The 18,993-nt window shown below is 43.8% G+C and overlaps 1 protein-coding gene across 6 annotated transcripts; it reads right to left on the reverse strand.

Moving 5' to 3' along the window:
• Positions 1 to 3,774: 3,774 nt before the first annotated feature.
• TMEM74 (transmembrane protein 74) lies at positions 3,775 to 18,595 on the reverse strand. 6 transcript variants are annotated; one of them, XM_064394789.1, is made up of 3 exons: positions 18,469 to 18,595; positions 10,727 to 17,394; positions 3,775 to 9,002 (listed from the first exon to the last, which is right to left on the reverse strand). In XM_064394789.1, the coding sequence occupies exon 2, from the start codon at positions 17,229 to 17,231 to the stop codon at positions 16,281 to 16,283; it is 951 nt and encodes a 316-aa protein (XP_064250859.1). In that variant the 5' UTR covers positions 17,232 to 17,394; positions 18,469 to 18,595; the 3' UTR covers positions 3,775 to 9,002; positions 10,727 to 16,280. The 6 variants fall into 6 exon arrangements, with proteins under 6 accessions (XP_064250859.1, XP_064250849.1, XP_064250841.1 ...); XM_064394779.1 differs by having other exon boundaries at positions 10,727 to 17,442; positions 18,469 to 18,591; XM_064394771.1 differs by lacking the exon at positions 18,469 to 18,595 and adding an exon at positions 18,174 to 18,335.
• Between the last annotated feature and the right edge of the window lie 398 nt (positions 18,596 to 18,993).

The following is an 18,993-nucleotide window of genomic DNA, read 5'->3' on the forward strand; positions in this document are numbered from 1 at the left end:
AAGAAGTTAAGAAATAACTAATATGAAACTGCAGCAGAGGCAATACAGAAGCCCTGTTTCTGTTGACAAAGATATCTGTATTAAAAGCACATTTTTCTGAGCTGACATTAGGGTAATTCCCTCCTGTCCATTCCTAATAGATTGAATACTAGGAGTCAAAGGCCACTTGACCTTGTAAAAATTGGATCACCCATTTGAAAAAAACAAAATCTAACAATGCAGGGTCTTTCTGATATAAGTAAATAAGGTTCTGATATAAGTAAATAAGGTCCTGATATAAGTAAATGGGTTTCTGATGTAAGTAAATAAGTAGACTAGCTGTTCCTACTAAACTGCCATTCCGTGGTGTTGCTTTACAGAACCACTGAGGCAGCCTTTTCTGTAACAATCATTTAACCTAAAAGAGTGCAAGATAGAGCACTCAACAGCAACCTCTGCTTCTGCCTGTTCTCAGGGGTTTGAACAGAAGCAATTTGTTTTATGGGACATGGCATCTCTCCTGCCCTGCTCATGCAAAGAATTGGCCTTTTGTAGAGCGCCTGTGTGCGTGCTCAGTGCCAGCAGATTGCCTTTCTTGGCACACGGGCGTTTCACAGGGAATGTACACGGCTCTGTTTCGCCTGACAGACATTTTATTCATACAGGGACGATTTGCCTCATTAGCCATCAGTCCAAGAAAGTGTGATACATCAGAGTCCTGGCTCCAAGTTAACCCAGGGAAACAGTTATCCAGAGGCAGCTTCTTGGGGAATGTCCTCTCCGCCCCTTTTCCTCTGCAGAACAAGGGGATGCATGTTGTACTTCTCCCTGCAGAGGGAAGGCCTTACTCCACTCCTTGTGCCCAGTGGCTCATCTGGCTGGTGCACAGACCTAAGATGCACAGGCTGCTTCTTCCACAGCCTTGCTGTGTAGAGGCAGGGTTATAAAGGGAAAGAAAACAGTATGTGTTGAGAATTGAAGCAAAGTGGTTATGGTACCTGACCTACATGAGATGACCCCATGGCTAGTAAGGCATGCTAAGGCTTCAAAGAAGAGTAATTACAATCAATTACTGCATCTAAGGTCACAAGAGACTGTAATTACCTCTCTGGTCTCCTGTATTATACATTTCAAAGGCCATCTATAATGATTATAATAATTATTATAGTTTTTAATGCTATTATTTTAGAAAAATCTGTCCATCTTCATTTCAAAACTTCCAGGGATGCAAAAGCCTTGGTACAGTATTCACTTGGTACTTACTCCAGCTTGCTTAATTACCAGTGCCAGTCCAAGTGTAAATTCATCTGCTAAATTTGGTAACCTTCTACTTCATTTTCTGGTCTGCAGTAAGTATTGACAGACCTGGGCAAAAGCATCCTGAATGTTTGTGTATGTCTACCTGTGGTTAAACAGTGCAGAGGAAAGGTCTTCACTCTGTCATGACAAAGGGCTTGAGTTGATAGAGCTCTGCTGATAAGGTTTTGCTCTCCTGGTACTGCTTGAAAATGCCAGGTCATGAGCCTTCTTTTGTCCTTTGCTTGGTAAGGGCCAGTGTATCATTTTCTGTTGAATTGCAGTAAACAGTATACCCTGCTTTCCTAGTTCTGTGCAGATAATACAGAGATCCTCTCTGCATCTTTGTACATGGGTGTATACAATTACAGTGGAAAAGAACTTACAGGCAAAAGGCATTAATTAATGTGCCTATAAATTTCCCAGGAGGGACTAACGTAAGAAACCTGGTCTTCAAAGTGCCTTTGTTTCAGACCTTGTTTAATCTCTACTTTCTTCCTGGCTGCACTGATATAATTTTCATGAGTAATTACTACAGGAAAATAGACTTTCTCTCTGTACAAGTTTTATTAACAAATCAAACATTCTATCAGAATGGGGAATGCACATTAAAAAACTATATTGTTATATATATTACAATAACATTCATAACCAAGAATAGATACTAAAGTATTTTGGAAACCCAGAATTGTTAGAATTGTGGGTATAAGAAAAGCACAAAAATCATTTAAAAAAAAAACAAAAAGGTTTGTTCTAGTGATAGTGACATTTCAGAAGGCTCCTTCCACACAGGGAAATGAGGCTCCTTCACTTACTCTCTATGTTCAAATGCACATTTCTGTTAGCAACTTTCCTTCCATACATTTTGATCCTATTAACCAGTCTAGCCAATCTAATTTTTCTGGGGTGGAGGGTGGGGGGCAGATAAATGCTGTATATATCCTTACATTCAGTGAACACCAGCAACTGGAGACAGAGACCTCCTAAGTTCTCCAGCTGAGAGAACAGCACAGCAACAGCTCTCACCTATTAGACACCAGACAATACAAAGAAGCAGAATCAGCAACCACATCTTTGGAAAACCTTCAATTAGGAATGAGATAAATCTGCTGGAAGCAGCACTTGCTCCATGCTGGTGTCCAAGGGCTGCTTGGCACAGCGCATCCCTCAGGGCTTTGCTGGAGGGGCAGGAAACATAAAATGCTCCCACAGCAGTGGAGATGCTGTCCTACAAGTTGGGTCTCCATATCAGTAAGATCAATTGCACTTGTAACTCCAAATTTCATTAGTGCTATATCTGTTCTCACAGCTATGGAAAAAATACTTCTTCCTTTTGGTGAATTTTGCAGACTGTGGGCCACAGCAGTCGGCAAAGCTCTCATTGATTCATGGCCAGAGAAGAAACCTCATCACATGCTGTAGTTATTACAAGCTGTTTGCATTTTTAACTCATGCTAACAATCCAGTGGAAGGAAATTTTTTATTATTATTTACTGATTTTTTAAAAATTGTAAGTCAAGAAAACACATATTAATATGAAAGTGTCTGCATATCTCCTCTGGCAAAAAGTAAGAAAGAAAAAAAATTGCGGAGGAGAGGGAGATTTTAACATGTAGTAACCTCCTGCACTGTAAAAAATAAATAAGAAAGTGGATGACATAATTTATGACCTAAACCAGGGGCAAAATAATGAAATGCCTTTGCTGAGAGGAAGGAGAACTGATATATACCTCAGATATCTGACTCTGTTAATTTAAAAGTTGCTACCTTCAGCTGAAAAAAATGTTAAAATGCCCAGTGTCCACATTTTATTTCTGGTGCTCATAAATCAAACTCACACAAAAATGAGGTGATCAAAATGCACCAGCTAGCTGGAGAACTGAGATGGGGATGCTTAATAGTGTTGTGATGAAATTGTCAAAGATTGCAGTTCAATAGTTTTATATGAACTACAGAGAGGGAGAAGTCAAGAAAATAATAAAATTTCATTTTCACATTCTTCTGCAAAATGTTCCAGCTTCTAATTTCATATATTTTGATTTCAAACTGACATAAGCTAAGCTAAATGTTCTGGTTTTGTTGGGAAGAGGCAAAAACCTGAAACTCCTACTAAAGTAAAGCATCTTGTAGTGTGAATTGGGTTAAGGATAAATACCTTTCTTCTTTAGGAGACATCTGTCTTGAGGCAGTGTTTTCCTTTTCATCTGTCTAGAGGCAGAGATCTCCAAACTCAGCCAGAAGGTGCTACAAGTTGTAATTGCTGGAAGGTCTGAGCTCCTCCATATGTGGTGGTTTTAATGTTCAGTGCTCTGGTTTTATCACAGCTAACTGCTCAGCCTGGAGAACAGAAGGCTCAGGGAGATCTTATCAAAGTGTGGAAAACCTGAGGTGGGGCTGGGGGAAGAAAGACAAAGCCAGAGACTTCTCAGTGCTGTGCACTGACAGGGCAAGAGGCAATGAATTCTGAAATTCAGAAAATTCTGATAATTAACATAAAGATTTTTTTTTTTTTTTTTTTTTTTTTTTACTCTGCAGGTGGTCAAACACTGCAAAATGCTTCCCAGAGAGGCTGTGGAGTCACCTTTAATGGAAATATTCAAAAGTGAACTGGATGAGCTACAGGCAATCTTCTCTCACTGACTTTGCTTGAGCAGGGGCTGGACCAGATGAGCTCAGAGATGTCCACCAGCCTCTACCACAATTCTGTGAAATGGATTCTTCTCTACCAGCACTTTTTTTGAAATTCTGAAAGCACCCTGGCACACTGAGTGCCATCCAGTGATCAGCTCAAAGGAAACAAACAGTCATTGGGAGACGTTTCTGAGCAAAATATTTTTTAACTTCTAAGCAATATCTGTTTTGTCAAATTATTAATATGTCAGCTTGAGAGGTAAGATCAGACTATGCTTGTACTTCCCATACGTTTCTTTCACTGCAGATCATTCAGCACCAAAGTTTCCTGAATATCCAAATCTGACTTTTAGGTTATAATGTGAAACAGTTGGGATAAAAACATATGAATCTCAAACTTTTCTGCAGGGCATATAGACCATTTTCCTACTGCCAGCACTATAAAGATAAATTAGCTTCACTGCAGAAGAACAGAAGACATTCTGAAGGTTTTCTAGAGATTAGTTTAATTAGCTAATAAACAAATGGAATATACTTATTTCATTGAGATAGCAGGAATGCATTATCTCAAACAATAAACCCAGCATTTGCATGCAGCTCATGACAGCAAAGAGACAGTGAGTAATACAAGAGAGATAAATTTAACAGGAGAGGAGGTGCTGAACAGGGAGAGGGCTGAGGATCCAAGCAGAGCTGGCAGAGCAGTGAGGACAATTGCAGTGATGATTAAGGACAAAAGGACACAGAGGCAATTGCACTCCACTCGAGCTGCCTCTGTCCAGACCTGGATGAAGCATGCAGGAGACACTTCCAGCCCAGACCCACGCAGCTGTGTGATGTGCTGAGAGGCACAGCACAGGGCTCAGTCGCTGTGCCCTCCTGCAGCAGCTCTGTGCTGCCTGGGGCAGCCTGCACAGCTCAGCCAGGCTCTGGCTGTCCCTGCACAGCTCAGCCAGGCTCTGGCTGTCCCTGCACACACAGCTGGGCCCCGAGGAACGAGCTCCCAGGAGCATCTGATTGTCCCCAAGGTGCTCATGAGTCTCTAACTAGTTCTGGAGCTAGTTCTGAACAAGAGGAGAAATATATTGTAAAGCAAATGGGTCATATAAAATGGAAATAAGTGATAAAAATTATGCTAATAATAATGAAATAGTCTGGGCCTACCATTGGTGTATAAGGGGACTGATGTACAAGGCAGAGAGAGACTGCAAGGCTGGGAGAGGTTGGGGGGGACTGAAAGTATAAAAAGGAAAAAACAAGATCTTTTGGTGCATCACAAGATGGCTGGATTTGTTCAGCAGTTCATGAAGACACTACCTAAGGTTTTCAGGTGATTTGTGCCCTTAGGGTAACTTGAATAATATAGAGTGTTCTGGAATTAAATGCAAAATCAACTTTTATTCTGAAAGACAACAGAATGACATGAGAGAGGATTTAAGGTCTGTCCAAAGCAACTAAATTTTACAAAGTAACTGGAAATATAATTGGTCTTAAACAGTGTAGTGTAAAAAACTCCTGGCATCTGACTATCCCTTCCATTAAAACAGACAAAAGATAGGAACCTTTGAAAACACTGTATGAAACTAGAGGACATATTTTATGAAAGTTAGCCATTATTTTCAAAGTCAGGACTTTTTATTACTGCTGATAAATTGGCTTACTGGTATAAAGAATGACTAATCTGTAAGGGCTTGCCTTTGGATTTTGGTTCTTTTTCTTTGATTCCCAGTCTTGATTAGCCTCCTGTATTACAACAGCATCAATCAAGCTGACTACAAACAATTCAATATGAATTGTAAAATCTATTTTCACAATAATTATTGACTGAAGCCATTAACTTTATGAAATCCATATTCCTACCTCTTGCTGACAAGACCTTCACCTCCCTTCCATTTTCTTTTTTTTAGTTCCACATACTTTCCCTGACAAAAAAATCCCCAAAAACAAAACAAAAACAAAAACAAAACAAACAAACAAAAAAAAACCAAAACCAAAATTATTTTCTTATTTTTCCCCCTTCTGCTCACTGAGGTAAAATAGTAACAGGCACAGGTAACTGTATGGTAAACTATCTTGTTTTGAAGAGGAACTAAACAAAACATTGTCCTATATAAATGACAGTAAATATCATGTGATCCTGTGTGGACATAGAAATTAACTTAGTGCTCCCACAAGAGGTCAAGGTAAAAAAGATGGTATTTCTGTGACAAACTCAACTCCTGAGGTGTTTGGATACAGACCTTGCAATGCATTGGTTCATCCAGTGGGTAAGTGAGTGACTGTAGATATTCAAGCTTATTGTTAGGTATCCTGGAACTTTTAATGGAATGTGGGGTAGTTTCAGTGAAGGATTCTTAAATAGTGTATAAATTTTTCACATCTGTCCTCCATGGCCTGCCTTCTAGCCTTCACCTTGAAAAAAAAGCCACTAAAATCAGCTCTGTTTACTGTAGTTAAGGCAGTGATTTTAAACCACAGACTTGAGCTATTACTGCCATGCTGTGGAGCACCCCCAGGAGCTGTTTATCTCTCCAATTCACAACTACTTTCCTTTCATCTTGCTCTGTGCAGGAGTAGTAACTTATTACTGGCCTCAAATTTTATCTCAGGCTACCTCAGCCACCTAGCTGAAATGAAGGCTTAATCCCATCTGAATTGAAGGGGAGGTATAAAAGAATTGTCTTTTATTCCTATGCACTGGGCACAGAACCAGATAATAAGTGGGACAGTCAAAGAGGAGGAACTAGTTCTTTGTTGGGCCACAGAGCACACACACAGCATGCCCTCAGACAGATGAGATTTGTGCTCTCAGATGATGTATCAATGAGATCTCCATGCACATTTAAATGATTATTTAAAACTCTCTATGAGAACAGGTATTCCATTTCCTGGGCTCACACGTGCACTCTTGGAGCTGCAGCAGAGCCATGTGTCACCTGGCCACTGCCCACTGCCACCAAGCAGGAGTGGTTCTGTTTGCACACGTGGCTGCGTGAGGCTGACCAAGAACTGCAGAGCTGGCATCAAAGCAAAAAGCAAGAACAGCACAAGCAGAAATAATGTATGACCCTAGAGCACCCCAGACCTGAACACAAACAGGAGTTATCTGGATAGAGAAAGATTGACAGCTCTTTGAAACCAAGCACTAAATAAATACATGCATTTGTGGTGCTCCTAGAAAGGCTCTGTTTGCAGAAATCAATGCAAAGATTTGTTCAGCGCAGCATGCAGCATTCTTCTCCCCTTCTCAGACAGCCTAATTTTACCTAGAGACTTGCTGCCTGCATTATATCTCCTCTGTATTTTTTTCTGCAGATGATAAGGCATTGTCCAAAACTGACTTAATAACAGCAATAAGAGAGATGGATTGTCACTTTAGGTTACTCAGGCAGTGGTTAAAGTTAATAAAGGTTCAGACTGCTTCTTTGTGCTACAAATGCTGCGCAACAGATTAGCCTGCTGGGGAGCACAATTGGAGGTGCTGGTTCCCCAATCACTCCTCAGACACCAGGATAGTGGCTAGAGTATTCATTTTCTCATGAAGACATCTGACATTTGCTTCTCTCCATACTTCTCTATCCCTGCTGGAAAGCTGCAAGCATAACCTCTGCACAGTTAATTTTCTTCTCTCACGCATGAGGACAAGAAATACCATTAGTGTGTGAATGATGTATGAGGTGTAGGGTTCCTGCAACCCTCCCTTTTTGTTCAGGGGCTGACCATGAGCTGTTCCTGCTCTCTTTCCCGCCCACAGTCCATCATGGATCTAAAGCTTTGACCCTCACTCTCTGACTGCACTTCTCCTATGAGCAATGCTTCCCAACAGGGCTTGCAGAATTAGGCATAAGGCAGCAGCATATGAAAAATGATGCTTTTTTTGTAGACTGTGCAGAGCTGGAGGTCAAGCACACTATTAATAATTCTCTGACTTTTTAAAAGCTGTATTTCCTCCATTTGTTGGCAACATGATTTGAAAGGTCTGTACAAGGCACTTAAAACAGCAGCTGAACAGAGGCATTTCAGCATTGTCCAATATTGATTTTTGCTTCTAACTCGCCTCTTTGCTAAGACTGGTTTCAATATCCTGTGAAGTTTAAGTGAAGACATTTCCCATCTCAATGGCTGTGCATTGTAATTTGATCCCACAGACAAGCCTTTCCTTAATAACACAGCTTGGCTTAAAAAGCAAGACTAACACAAAATCTCCACCTTGGACCACTGCTGCCCACACTGAAGAAAGGCTGAGTGGGGAATAAACGGAGGTGGGCAGGAGTGGGGATTGTAGTCACCAGGCTGTTCACTGAGCTCAGCTGTACAAAAAAACCCCTCACAATATAGGGCCGTTATAATAGAGTATTTCCATCTCCAGGGAAGTGGTCCCAAGGAATAAGAAACTTCAGCAAATTCAAAGCACTGGTTAGTATGTTCCCACATAGCAGAAGTTTAAAGGGAAAAGACATTCAGGAAAATTTAGCACATTCTTAACCAAAATTAAGGAAACAAAATACCATCTATGAAATGTGAAAATGTGAAAGAAAAATAATAATTGGAAACATGGATTTGGCTAACCATAACAATGACCTAAAATTTAAGACATTTCCCCACTGGGGAAATTCTAATATATAAATAATAATTTTAATTTATTTTGGAGAGGTAAGAAAGTGGCATCCTCATAGAAGAGAAAAAAAGGTCATGAGTAAGTGCTCTATATTTATACTAGAAAGAAGAAAAAAGGCAAAGAAAGAACAAGTTATCTGCTTGGTGGGGAGTGAGACAGGGCACAACTGAAAATGACATTGAGAAGGCTGAAGTGCTTCAACCTTTCTTCACCTCATTAAAAAATCTAAAAGTATTCAGACTATCCACAGACTTCAGAACTTAAGAACCTAGGCTGGTAGAGAGCAGAAGAGGCTGCATAGATACATAATGTATCTGCAAATCATGTGAGCCTTATAAAATTCACACCAGAGTGCTCAGAGAATCGAGCAGCAATTTCACAACCATGAGTAATCATCTTTGAGGACTGATGGAGGGTGAATGTTCCAGAAGACTGGAAAATGACCTCTCAAGAGCTCTTCCAGACACGGTTACCATTCCTGCAAGGAGGGAAAAACAAAGGTAAGGCCGTGATCTGTTGATTCCTTCTTTAGGAAGCCACAGTGGCAAACAACTGCTTGGTATTGCCCCTATAGCAAGAGCACAAAGTTTTGAGAACACAGGATCAGTCTGGATCAAATCAAAGGTCCATCTGTCACAAAATAGGCTCAGATAGTAGCCTGCAGCAGTTACAGCTTTATCTAAAACCAAGGGAAGTGCAAGCATACAGCAGCACATTCTCTCAGCTCTTAGCAATCAGAAGCTTAGGGACTTACAGAGCTAGACGTGGCATCCTTCTGTTAATAGCCCTCCATGACCTTTAATAGCCCTCAACAATTACTAATGAAGAGATGTCTAAAGTGCTGCCTTTATTACATGAAATCAGAATACATAGGAACTGAACAGTCACATACTTTCTATTGCTCTGCCTTTCAGTGAATACAGTTTTGTTCCCAGCCTGGATATATTGTTATCACATATACATTCATTTCATGAACAGCTAATCCTTGAGAAAAGTAATACCAAAATGTCAGGATAGCTACTTGCTAATATTTACATTCAAGCACAGTTACTCTGGCTAGTTTGTCAGAAGAGGCTTCATGTTAGAGTTCAACCAAATTTATTTTAAGCTATAAAGAGACAAGACAATCCCATGTAGATGGATACACTGCAGTTAGAGAATAGTGATTAAAGAACTTTATTTACATTTCTAGCTGATCAACATCTTTTACATCCTTCTAATGGGAAGAATTGATTTTTTTTCTTCTGCAAAAGGGACTTAATCAATTTTGCTTCTGGAAATGTTTTATTCAACAATAGCTAAATTTCCCTGCATACACATCTGTCAAAACAGAAACGATCATTGGAAAAGAGAAGCTTTTTATGCTGATGTAAAGATATCTGTTTTATTCTTTCAGCAGAAGCCTATTGATTTTTTTATGCCTTGAAAAAGCCAATTACAAATCCCTTAAACGTCCAAAACCTTACTCAAATACCACCAAATATTAGAAAATTTAGTTTGAGTTTTTGAGAGTTTTTAAAGATTATTTTGTACTTTAAATTAAATTTAAATGTCATCCTCCATAAAAAAAATTTGGTATCCTTTTCAGATAAATATATTCTAGTGGTTCTGTTCTAATTTAGCCTTTTCTGCAGTGCTGGACTAGGACTTTAAGAAGCCTTGGTTCTCCAGCTCTCCAGGAGGCTCTCTTTGGTATCTGTGGCAGGAGACTTTTTGAGAACATTATGTTTCATGCTGCTCAGCATCTTATTTCTCGATGCAGATGGAAGAATTTTCAGTGGTCTGTGGGTTACACACTGGGTGCAGGTGAACAAAAACCACACTTGTTGGATTGTAATGCCCTCATTCAAAACAATGGCCAAATGCCCATGAGATGCAGCTCAGTTAATGCTCAGTTAATAGCTCAGTGTCTTTTATCATATATAACAGTGGGCCAATCTACACATAAATAAGCAGAGAACTCTTTACAAGTTTTTAATACAGCAAGCCTGCAGAAATATTTTAACTTTTTTTTTTTTTTAATCTAAATAAAATGTGCATTTTTTGTCTCAGCTTCTACCTTGGGCACTGTATTTACATTTACACAAACAAATATTAAGCAGGTTCATTTCAAATAAGAGGTTGCTGTCTTGTTTGGTTTTATGCAGATTTACAATATCCACAATTTAATCTAAACTGATAAGAAAATCAGAGAAGTCTCACCTCCTTGCAGCCTATATGACTCTTGACCTTGCCAGGATGCATAAACACAGGGGAAAAAAAACCCCTGTGAATATAGTATGACACTGAATCCTTCAAAATTTAAAATGGTAAGAAGCAATCTGTAAAAAGAGTAAAAATGAATTTGTGTGTTTGCTTTCAGTTAGAAAGCCTCCCAGGTCTTTAAGCTGATGGATTGTCATATCTATAAATACATCTATTCTCTTAACCCCTTGCTAACCATCAGTTGCACACCACAGCCTGCATTTGCCATCAGTGCAGCCACTGCAGCCAATTTGGCCACTTCTGGGACACCTTTATTACTCCTGTAGCAGTAACAGCCTGAAACCTGGGTGGCAAACGGGGGCCTTGCTGTACTCTGTTCTAACAGGTAACAGGAGTAGACAGTCCGTGCTCCAGCCTGGATCCACACCCACCACAGCGCTCCCACCCACATGGTGATTCACAGACAGCGGCAGGAAAGGGTCTGATTCTGTCACAGCAGAACGAAAAGTGACCTGACGAGGCACAACCTGTGTGGCATACCTTTGAACTGTGTTTGGGAGGGAGTACAGGTTGTCAAAGGTGCTTAAGGCACTTCACTGACATACACTGGGGACGTGAGAGAAATAAAAAAAGCCAGGAGAAAACTGTGGCTCCCTGGAGGTCCTGCTTAGCTGCTGGTGCCAGTCGCTGCTGGCTCCCACCAGCACCCTCTGAGTGCTGCCCACTCTGACACAGCTCTTCTGGAGGGAGAGGGCAATGCCCAGCCCACAGAGCTCCAGGAACACAGCTCCTGCATCTCCCTGCACCACACATCACCTCCAGGGCTTTCTGGGAACCACATACCCACCCATCATCACCATGGCTGGTGCTGGCCCAGCACTCTCTGCTCTCCTGCCCTGGCCATGGCCAAGCTGGGCCAAGATGAGGATGTGATACTGAAGTGGTCATGCATGTGGTGATGGTGAGCAGGGGCTCAACACCCACTCCCTGACACAGCACCTCCCCAGCTGCCTGCTCACACAGCCGTGGCTGCTCCCACCTGCTTTTTCTCTTTTTTTTCTGGTTGTGTGGAGTTGGGTGGGACACGAGTGCAGGAGGCTTTGAAACTGCATCGCTTGGCACTTCTGTTTGGGAAGGAAGAGCAGCAGGGACATGATGGAGGTGTGAGCTGTGATGGATGGGTGAGCTGGGGATGGGCTTGGTGTGCTGGCACAGCTCAATCTAGCACTGGCTCTGCCAGGTGGCCCTGCTGCCTACATGGGCTCCATGCCACTGAGGAGTGGGGACTGCACCCATGGCACAGAGAGAAGAGCCAATCACTGCAATCAGCAAGGAGCAAAGAGGCCCACAATGACTCAAATTCATAGATTTTTATTTTTGAATCTGTACAGAACACGGCTGCGATTGTAATAAGGCATCAAATGCACTACTGAACAGCTCATGATGGACTGTGATCTTTCACCCCCTTGTGAGAGTCTTACAAAATTAAACCAGTTGCTTTCTCAGTCAGTAAACACTATACTCATTGCAGACAGATTTTTAAAAGAATTACAAAGACTAAAAAATTGTAAACACATAAAAACCCAGCAACAACCCAGTGTAGCTTCCTAGGAGAGTCTTGGGCATTTCTTGGGCTGGCTTCAGGCTGGCAGGAGCAGGCGAGGCTGGTGGGAGACACGCTGGGCACCGCAGCGTGCGGGCTGGGACGGTATGGTGACAGCCTCTGTCTTGGTGAGCATCCCCAGCAGATGCCATGCAGCTCCCAAGGTCCAGCCACAGCCTCTGACCGAGAAAAGGGAACTGAGAACAGGGTGAGCAGGGAGCTGCCTGAGCAGCAGGGAGCCGGACACTGGCAGCTGTCACCTCCCTTCCCGCAGTTCAGGGAAGCCCGGACGCCCCCAGTGGGAAGGTGGGGACCAGGGCTGGGCCCAGCCAGCAGACATGTCATGAGGTAGAAACTGGGAAAGTGTCATATTGGGCAGCTGGGGCTGGTCAGAAATAAACTGACTAAGGGCACAAATCCTGTTCTGTTTCCAGGGTACTCGGAAATCATATTCAGAATCTGGATATTTAGAGGGCACCTAAAACCCACTCAGTATATACCAAAATTTAGTTGCCCAAAAAAGGAGAAAGCTCTCTAATGAAGCAAGTGACAACTTTAGCCCAGGCAGTGAAAAAAACACCAACAATTCTTCTCCCATTTGTACCTTTAAAGCATTTAAATTTCGAGCAGGGGAAGTGAAATTGCGAGGATGCATGAGGGGGCAATAAACATCCCTTGGCCTCGCCCTTTGGTACCATCTCATGAGGGCAATGCTGTGAAGGCCTGTCCACCGCCCAGTGAGCTCATACATTCATTTCCACCATCAGCCACCAGACAGCAAGCACTTTGGTTTCTTGTGTGTGTTTGGTTTCACAGCACGAGAACCTGAAAGTCCAGAGGTTTTATATTGCACCACTAACTCACATCATGCTGCAATTTCTAAAGTGATCAGAGAAATGTCCCGAGCATTTTTATCTGCTAAATTTCTGTGCTTTGAAGGCCTTCCTTCACCTCTTTCACAGCACACACACAAAAATAAAGAAACTCTGTTAGTCCTGCCGTTTAAATTTTATTACTCCTCACACTTCTGCAGTGTACATTTAGATTATTAGGTTGACTAATATTTCCTTAAAATGCTCAGGGAAAATCTCAGGGTTCATTAAAGTATTGCAGGTTCATGATCTGTGACAGGCATTTTACAAAGTGTCAGAAAACTTCTCACTTGACAATAACATACTGACAGTCAGGGAAGCGTTCCTTTTTCTAGTGCTAATAATCAGCATTAAGGCATGTCATGGTTCCTGCAAGAAATCTGTGATCTGTACAGCTTAAGCTGACATCTTTCTGCAGTAATGGAATGTACTCCAATTTCATGCATATGTATAATTAAAAAATAAAAATTAATAGCTCTCAAAACTACCAGCCTCAGGTTTAGAGCTATTGTCACATAGGTGAGAACACAGGGTCCAGGCAGGCGAAAGGGTTTTCATCCCCCGAGATATCAATGCCCTGCCCTACACCACCTTGCTGACCCTAGCTCAGCAACATCTGCCCTCTTGCTTGGCATGGCTTTCCCTGGGAAGACCAGCCCGTTCCCATCCTCAGGGCAGGATAAGAGGAAGCGCTGTTCCCACCTCCCCACCCTGAGAAAAATGTCAAGCTCTGCAGGCTGTGTTCACATACCTCACCTGCCAGCCAAGGCCAGCAAAAGAGGAACTTTCCTGCTCTGCAGCCAGATTCTCAGGCTAGTTCCTTCCTCACTTGTACTGATCACAACAGGCTGAGGTAGCTTCCAGATGTAAGACATTTCATGTATTTATCCTAGAGATTCAATTAGGAATCTCTGATGACACAGCCAGAAGGATGTAAGCTCTTCAAAGACGACTGTGGAGATGCTGGTCACTGCTGAGTTACTGCCTGTGAAACATGCTGTGTATCATGACATAAACTGGGAGAATCATTTACTGGGCAGCAGCACCCTCTAATAAGGCAGCTCATTTAATTATGCAGTAACACTGACCTAAAGCTGCAGCTGGAGCAGAGAATATGTGAAGCAGGATCTCTTTTGCAGGGCCAGCGTTAAATCCTGGGTACCACACTATGGAATTTACTGACCAAAGGCATGAACCTGGAGCAGGACAGCTCCTTGGACCTTTGGTCACAGTGCCAGCAAGCACAAGGGACTGAACTAATTGAGTCAGACTTGGGTGCTGCATTTGTCTCCTGACAAAAACAGCCAGAGAAGCACAATGAAGAACGAAGTGACAAAATAGCATTTGGTCTCTCTGTGAGGAACCCATGTTTCCACCACCCACTTGTTATTCTGGACTTTGTGCTGCCACATATTACTGAGTAAAGGGAGTATAAAGGAAATCGCCTCCTACCACCTTCCCAAGAGAACTATTCTCCTGTGTGTCACAGTGGAAAAAAAAGTATTTTAAAAATAATGCATATTCCTGATATTTTAGAGTTAACTCACAACTGAGAAGCCTGTCATAGTGAAGCACATGTTTTTTCTAAGACTGCAGTCAGAGACTGCACAGACAGAGCTCTTCACCCATGTTTGGCTTTGCCAGGGACACATACACACATAACAGACATATACATATTAACAAGATATATATATATATATATATATGTATATATAGGTATATATATATATACCATTGCTTAGTAAGAACTGACAGCGGTGCACTGAACAATTTTTGTTGGTTTTCCCAGCACTACGAGAACACATTAATACTCCCCAAAAACTGGCTGGTAATAAAGCAAATAGCATGAGTGGTACAGTTTTTTGGCTACAGTGCCACAGAACTGAGATTAATAGCAACATGTACCCTTGATCATCCCCTATGTTAAGTGAGTCTCCTGTCAGCCAGTAAACTGCCTGATACTTAACCTCTTTATTTCCTGATGATTTATTCTTTACAAATAAATTGGGTTTTATTGAATGAGCCTCAGAGAGCTCCTTCCTGACCTTTCCTTGCTGGTTATGAGAAGGTTGAGAGCCTAGTGACATAAACCTGAAGTTTCAAAAAAGACTAATAAGATGCAGACAGCCCCAGTATAAGCAAAGCCCTGCAGCTGGGCTTGAATTTCTTCTGGCATGTGTACTGAAGAAGTGTCCAGTCTCAGCATCCCCAGGCTTTTTCAGTCTTTGGGTCTTTTGAGACTCCAAACAAGAGGTCTGTTAATTCACGTTATGGCAGTTTTCATACAAAGACATCTGTCCACCAGGAACTAAACTTCTTTTATATGGGTCACTATAGCTATCAGAAGTTAATGACGATCAATCATTGCTAATCTGAACTGAAATAGAGCCACTGACCTCAAGCTGAAAGAGCCTTTTGTCTCCTACCAGCACCATGAGCCATATGGTTTCCTGCCCTTTGCCTCTTATTTCATATTTTAAATAATCATCACTAATTGTACAATTGTTTGAAAATATGGGAGGTTTGTGGCCAGCCATGACCAAGTGGTGTTCTTTCTTCCTATAGCTGTCACTTAATTGAAGAGAAGGGATCTACTTAAAATTAAAGAACAAAAAAGCACCTCTTAATGAAGTATTAGCCCTGCTATTTGATTATTGGTCCTGCTTCTTAATATTCTGTCAAGTAGAATGTTAATAATCCTGCAGGCTTCAAAAATTAAAAGCTTCCAAAATGTCAAGGTCATTCTTGTTCTATATGGGAGTAATAAGAAAATTATATAGGCAAGACACCAATGGAATGTTTTATATTAGGATAAACGAGTATCTGAGGAACCTACTTATCACAAGTCTCTTTTTATTCAGTGGTTTTCATTATTTTATATCATTTGCATTTCATCTGGCACAGTTCCCCTTTACAACAAGTACTCATATATTGCAAACATTTGATTATAGAGCTTAAGATAACACCATTCTTGTCAGACAAATAAACTGCATTACCAGCTATCTTTAGCTGCATCTGCTTTCTTTAATGAGACATATTTTCCCGTAGAAATGCTGCCTTAAAAATCATGACCACACTAATTATCTATGGCAAGCACATCTTCCTCAACTAACGACAGCTCGAGCATATTATCATTTGCTCCAGACTTCATTCTAAAATTGAAAGATCCATACAGCTTGGCAGACTCCTTGGAGGATGCAAACCTGCTCCTCCGGTACAGCTCCCCTTTCCACATGGACACCATCAGCAGGCTGGAGAGCACCACGCCCCCCAGGGTTAAGAGACACAGCCCAGCGATAACACAGCGGTCCAAGTGAGCACCGATCCTTGCGCTCTCGTTCTCCAGCCTCTCCATCTCCCGGGCAGCCACGGTGTTGGGATCCACAGTCACATCTCTGGGTACCACGTAGGAAATTATCACCAGCAAAATGCCACTAACCAGGAACAAAATGGCACTAATGAATCCATAGTCAACGGATTTCCCAGCTGCTGCCTCCGAGGCAGCATCATCCTCCTCAGAGACCAAGGAAGGAGAATCGTGTGCCCATTCAGGTGGCAGCTCCCTGCAGGAATGATGCTGCAGAGGAGCATCCTGGCCACCTGTAGGAGTAGGGGGACTTCTTGCATGCTCCAGATTTACATTTTCATCCACATAGGTGAACGATGTCTCGAGTTCCTGGGCACAGCAGCAGGCTTTCTTCTTCCCTCCATCCTCTTCCCCGGGCAAGCGCTCGGCTGGGTGGCAGGGCTGGGACGTGCTGGAGGGGGCAGGGTGGTCCTGGGGCGAGCTGCCCACAGAGGAGGGCTGGGGAGCCAGGGGGGGCTCAGCCACAGGGCCCCTCTGCAAGGGCTTGCAGTGCCGTTCACAGTGCAGGGCTGCCACAGCAGTGGCTGCTCTGGGGTCCGCCTCACCCCCCTCACACTGCTGCTGCTCGTAGGGATGCGGAGACAGGCTCCAGCCAGTAGCAGTGCCCAGGGGCACCTGTCTGCTCTCCTCGGCCAGGTAGAGAAGCTCCATGCAAGCCATCGACCTCGTCCCCACAAGCGTCACCTCCTGGGCTACGGCATCCTCCAGCAAATGCTGCTCCTGACCTGCAGAAGCGGCTTCACAGTACTGGCGCTGCTGTATCCCAGAAATCTTCTTCACCACTTTTTCACCAACGTTTTGTTAGGGACATGGCTTGTGTCAGCTGTTAAATGATTAAACAAATCCTCTCTGACATTCATTGCTTTTCAGTCTGCAAATGAAACAGCAGAGGGGGAAAAAACAACAACAAAACCGAACCCGACAACCTCACAATGATACATTAATAAACCAAAGGGAAGATAACGCAAATGTAATACATCAGCCCTCCTCTCAACTGTTTGAGGGGAGACGGCAAACATGATTGTTTTAACCACGCATTTAAAACTGCAATCCTCTTGCAGATCCAAAATCTATTAGGGAATCTAATCAACCTTTGACACCACTATCCAATTAAGGCAGTATGCACAGAGCACGGGATAACCAGAAAAACTGTGTAAAATGTCAGAGAAAAGATATGTCTGTTCTTTTAGAAGCATATAACTCCCATCCCCCCCTTCCAAATAAAGAATTTTACACTCAGATTCACAGACTAATTAGAAAGAAACACGCAAATCCCATGTAGCTCAATAATCCAGGATCTGTATTCTCCGGAGGAAATCTGATAATCCTGTGGGAAAAGCAGTGCTTTCCTATATAAGATGTACCATTCATCTAAGAGCTTTTGGAATGAAATTATGCCTCAAAGACTGATGACTCAAAGACGGATATTACTTCTCATCTGCAATTAATTCGCTATTACCCCTTTCGCCTGGGCCCCATCCCCCTCGAGGCCGCCCGGTGTCACGGGGCGAAGCCTGCAGCCCGACAAATGTGTTGCATGCGTAGGAAACACATGTGCGTCTATAGCACATACGTGATCGCTCACAGCCGCTGCTCACTCACGCTCTTCTCGGGACCTCAGCGAGGAGCGGCCGCGCTGGGAAAAGCGATTCCCGCCGGCGCCGGGAGCAGCTGGATCCACCCGGCACCGAGTGACCCGAGCGATACCGAGGTGAGCGGCGCGCAGACACGCACAGGCACACACGCATCCCCGGCGGGCAGGAGCACGCCGCCTCCTCCTGCCGCTGCTCCTCCTCCTGCCGCTGCTCCTCCTCCTGCCCGCGGGGCTCTCACCTGCCCGGCGCGGCGCCGGCCCCCGCACGCACGCACGGACGCACGGACACACGGACACACTCACCTTCCTCCCGCCCGCCTCCGCCACCGCCCGCGCTGCTCCCAGCGACCCCGGGCGGCCCGGCCCGGCCCGGCCCGGCCCAGCCCAGCCCAGCCCAGCCGGGCAGTGCCGGGGCGGGCGGCTCCGCTCGGCACGCCGGGAGCTGTAGTCCCGGGCGGAGCTGCGGCAGCGCCCGGAGCCGCGCCCGCCCCGCGGCCCCCGGGGCTCGGCCGCTCCCTGCGGGTCCCGCTGCCCGGGCTGCAGCCTCCGGAGAGCGCCTCCGAGTGCCCCATCCTGGCGAGGGGACGGACAGGAGCGTCCCTGCAGCCTTATGCGTGCGTCTAGCTCAGTCATCACCCGGAGTTGTTTTCCATAGTCCTGCGAGCTCACGACTTACTCCAGGGAAAGATAAAGTCAGATTCTCGAGTGATCCCAGAGCTGCTGGAGTGAGACGTCAAGGGACGTACTCTCTGTGCAAGATTTACTGGAAAATCTCAGGAGCTCACCCGTGCTGGCAGATTGTCCACACACTTCCTCTGGCCGGCATCA

The sequence above is a fragment of the Passer domesticus genome, chromosome 1 (assembly GCF_036417665.1).
Source record: "Passer domesticus isolate bPasDom1 chromosome 1, bPasDom1.hap1, whole genome shotgun sequence".
Taxonomy (NCBI): domain Eukaryota; kingdom Metazoa; phylum Chordata; class Aves; order Passeriformes; family Passeridae; genus Passer; species Passer domesticus.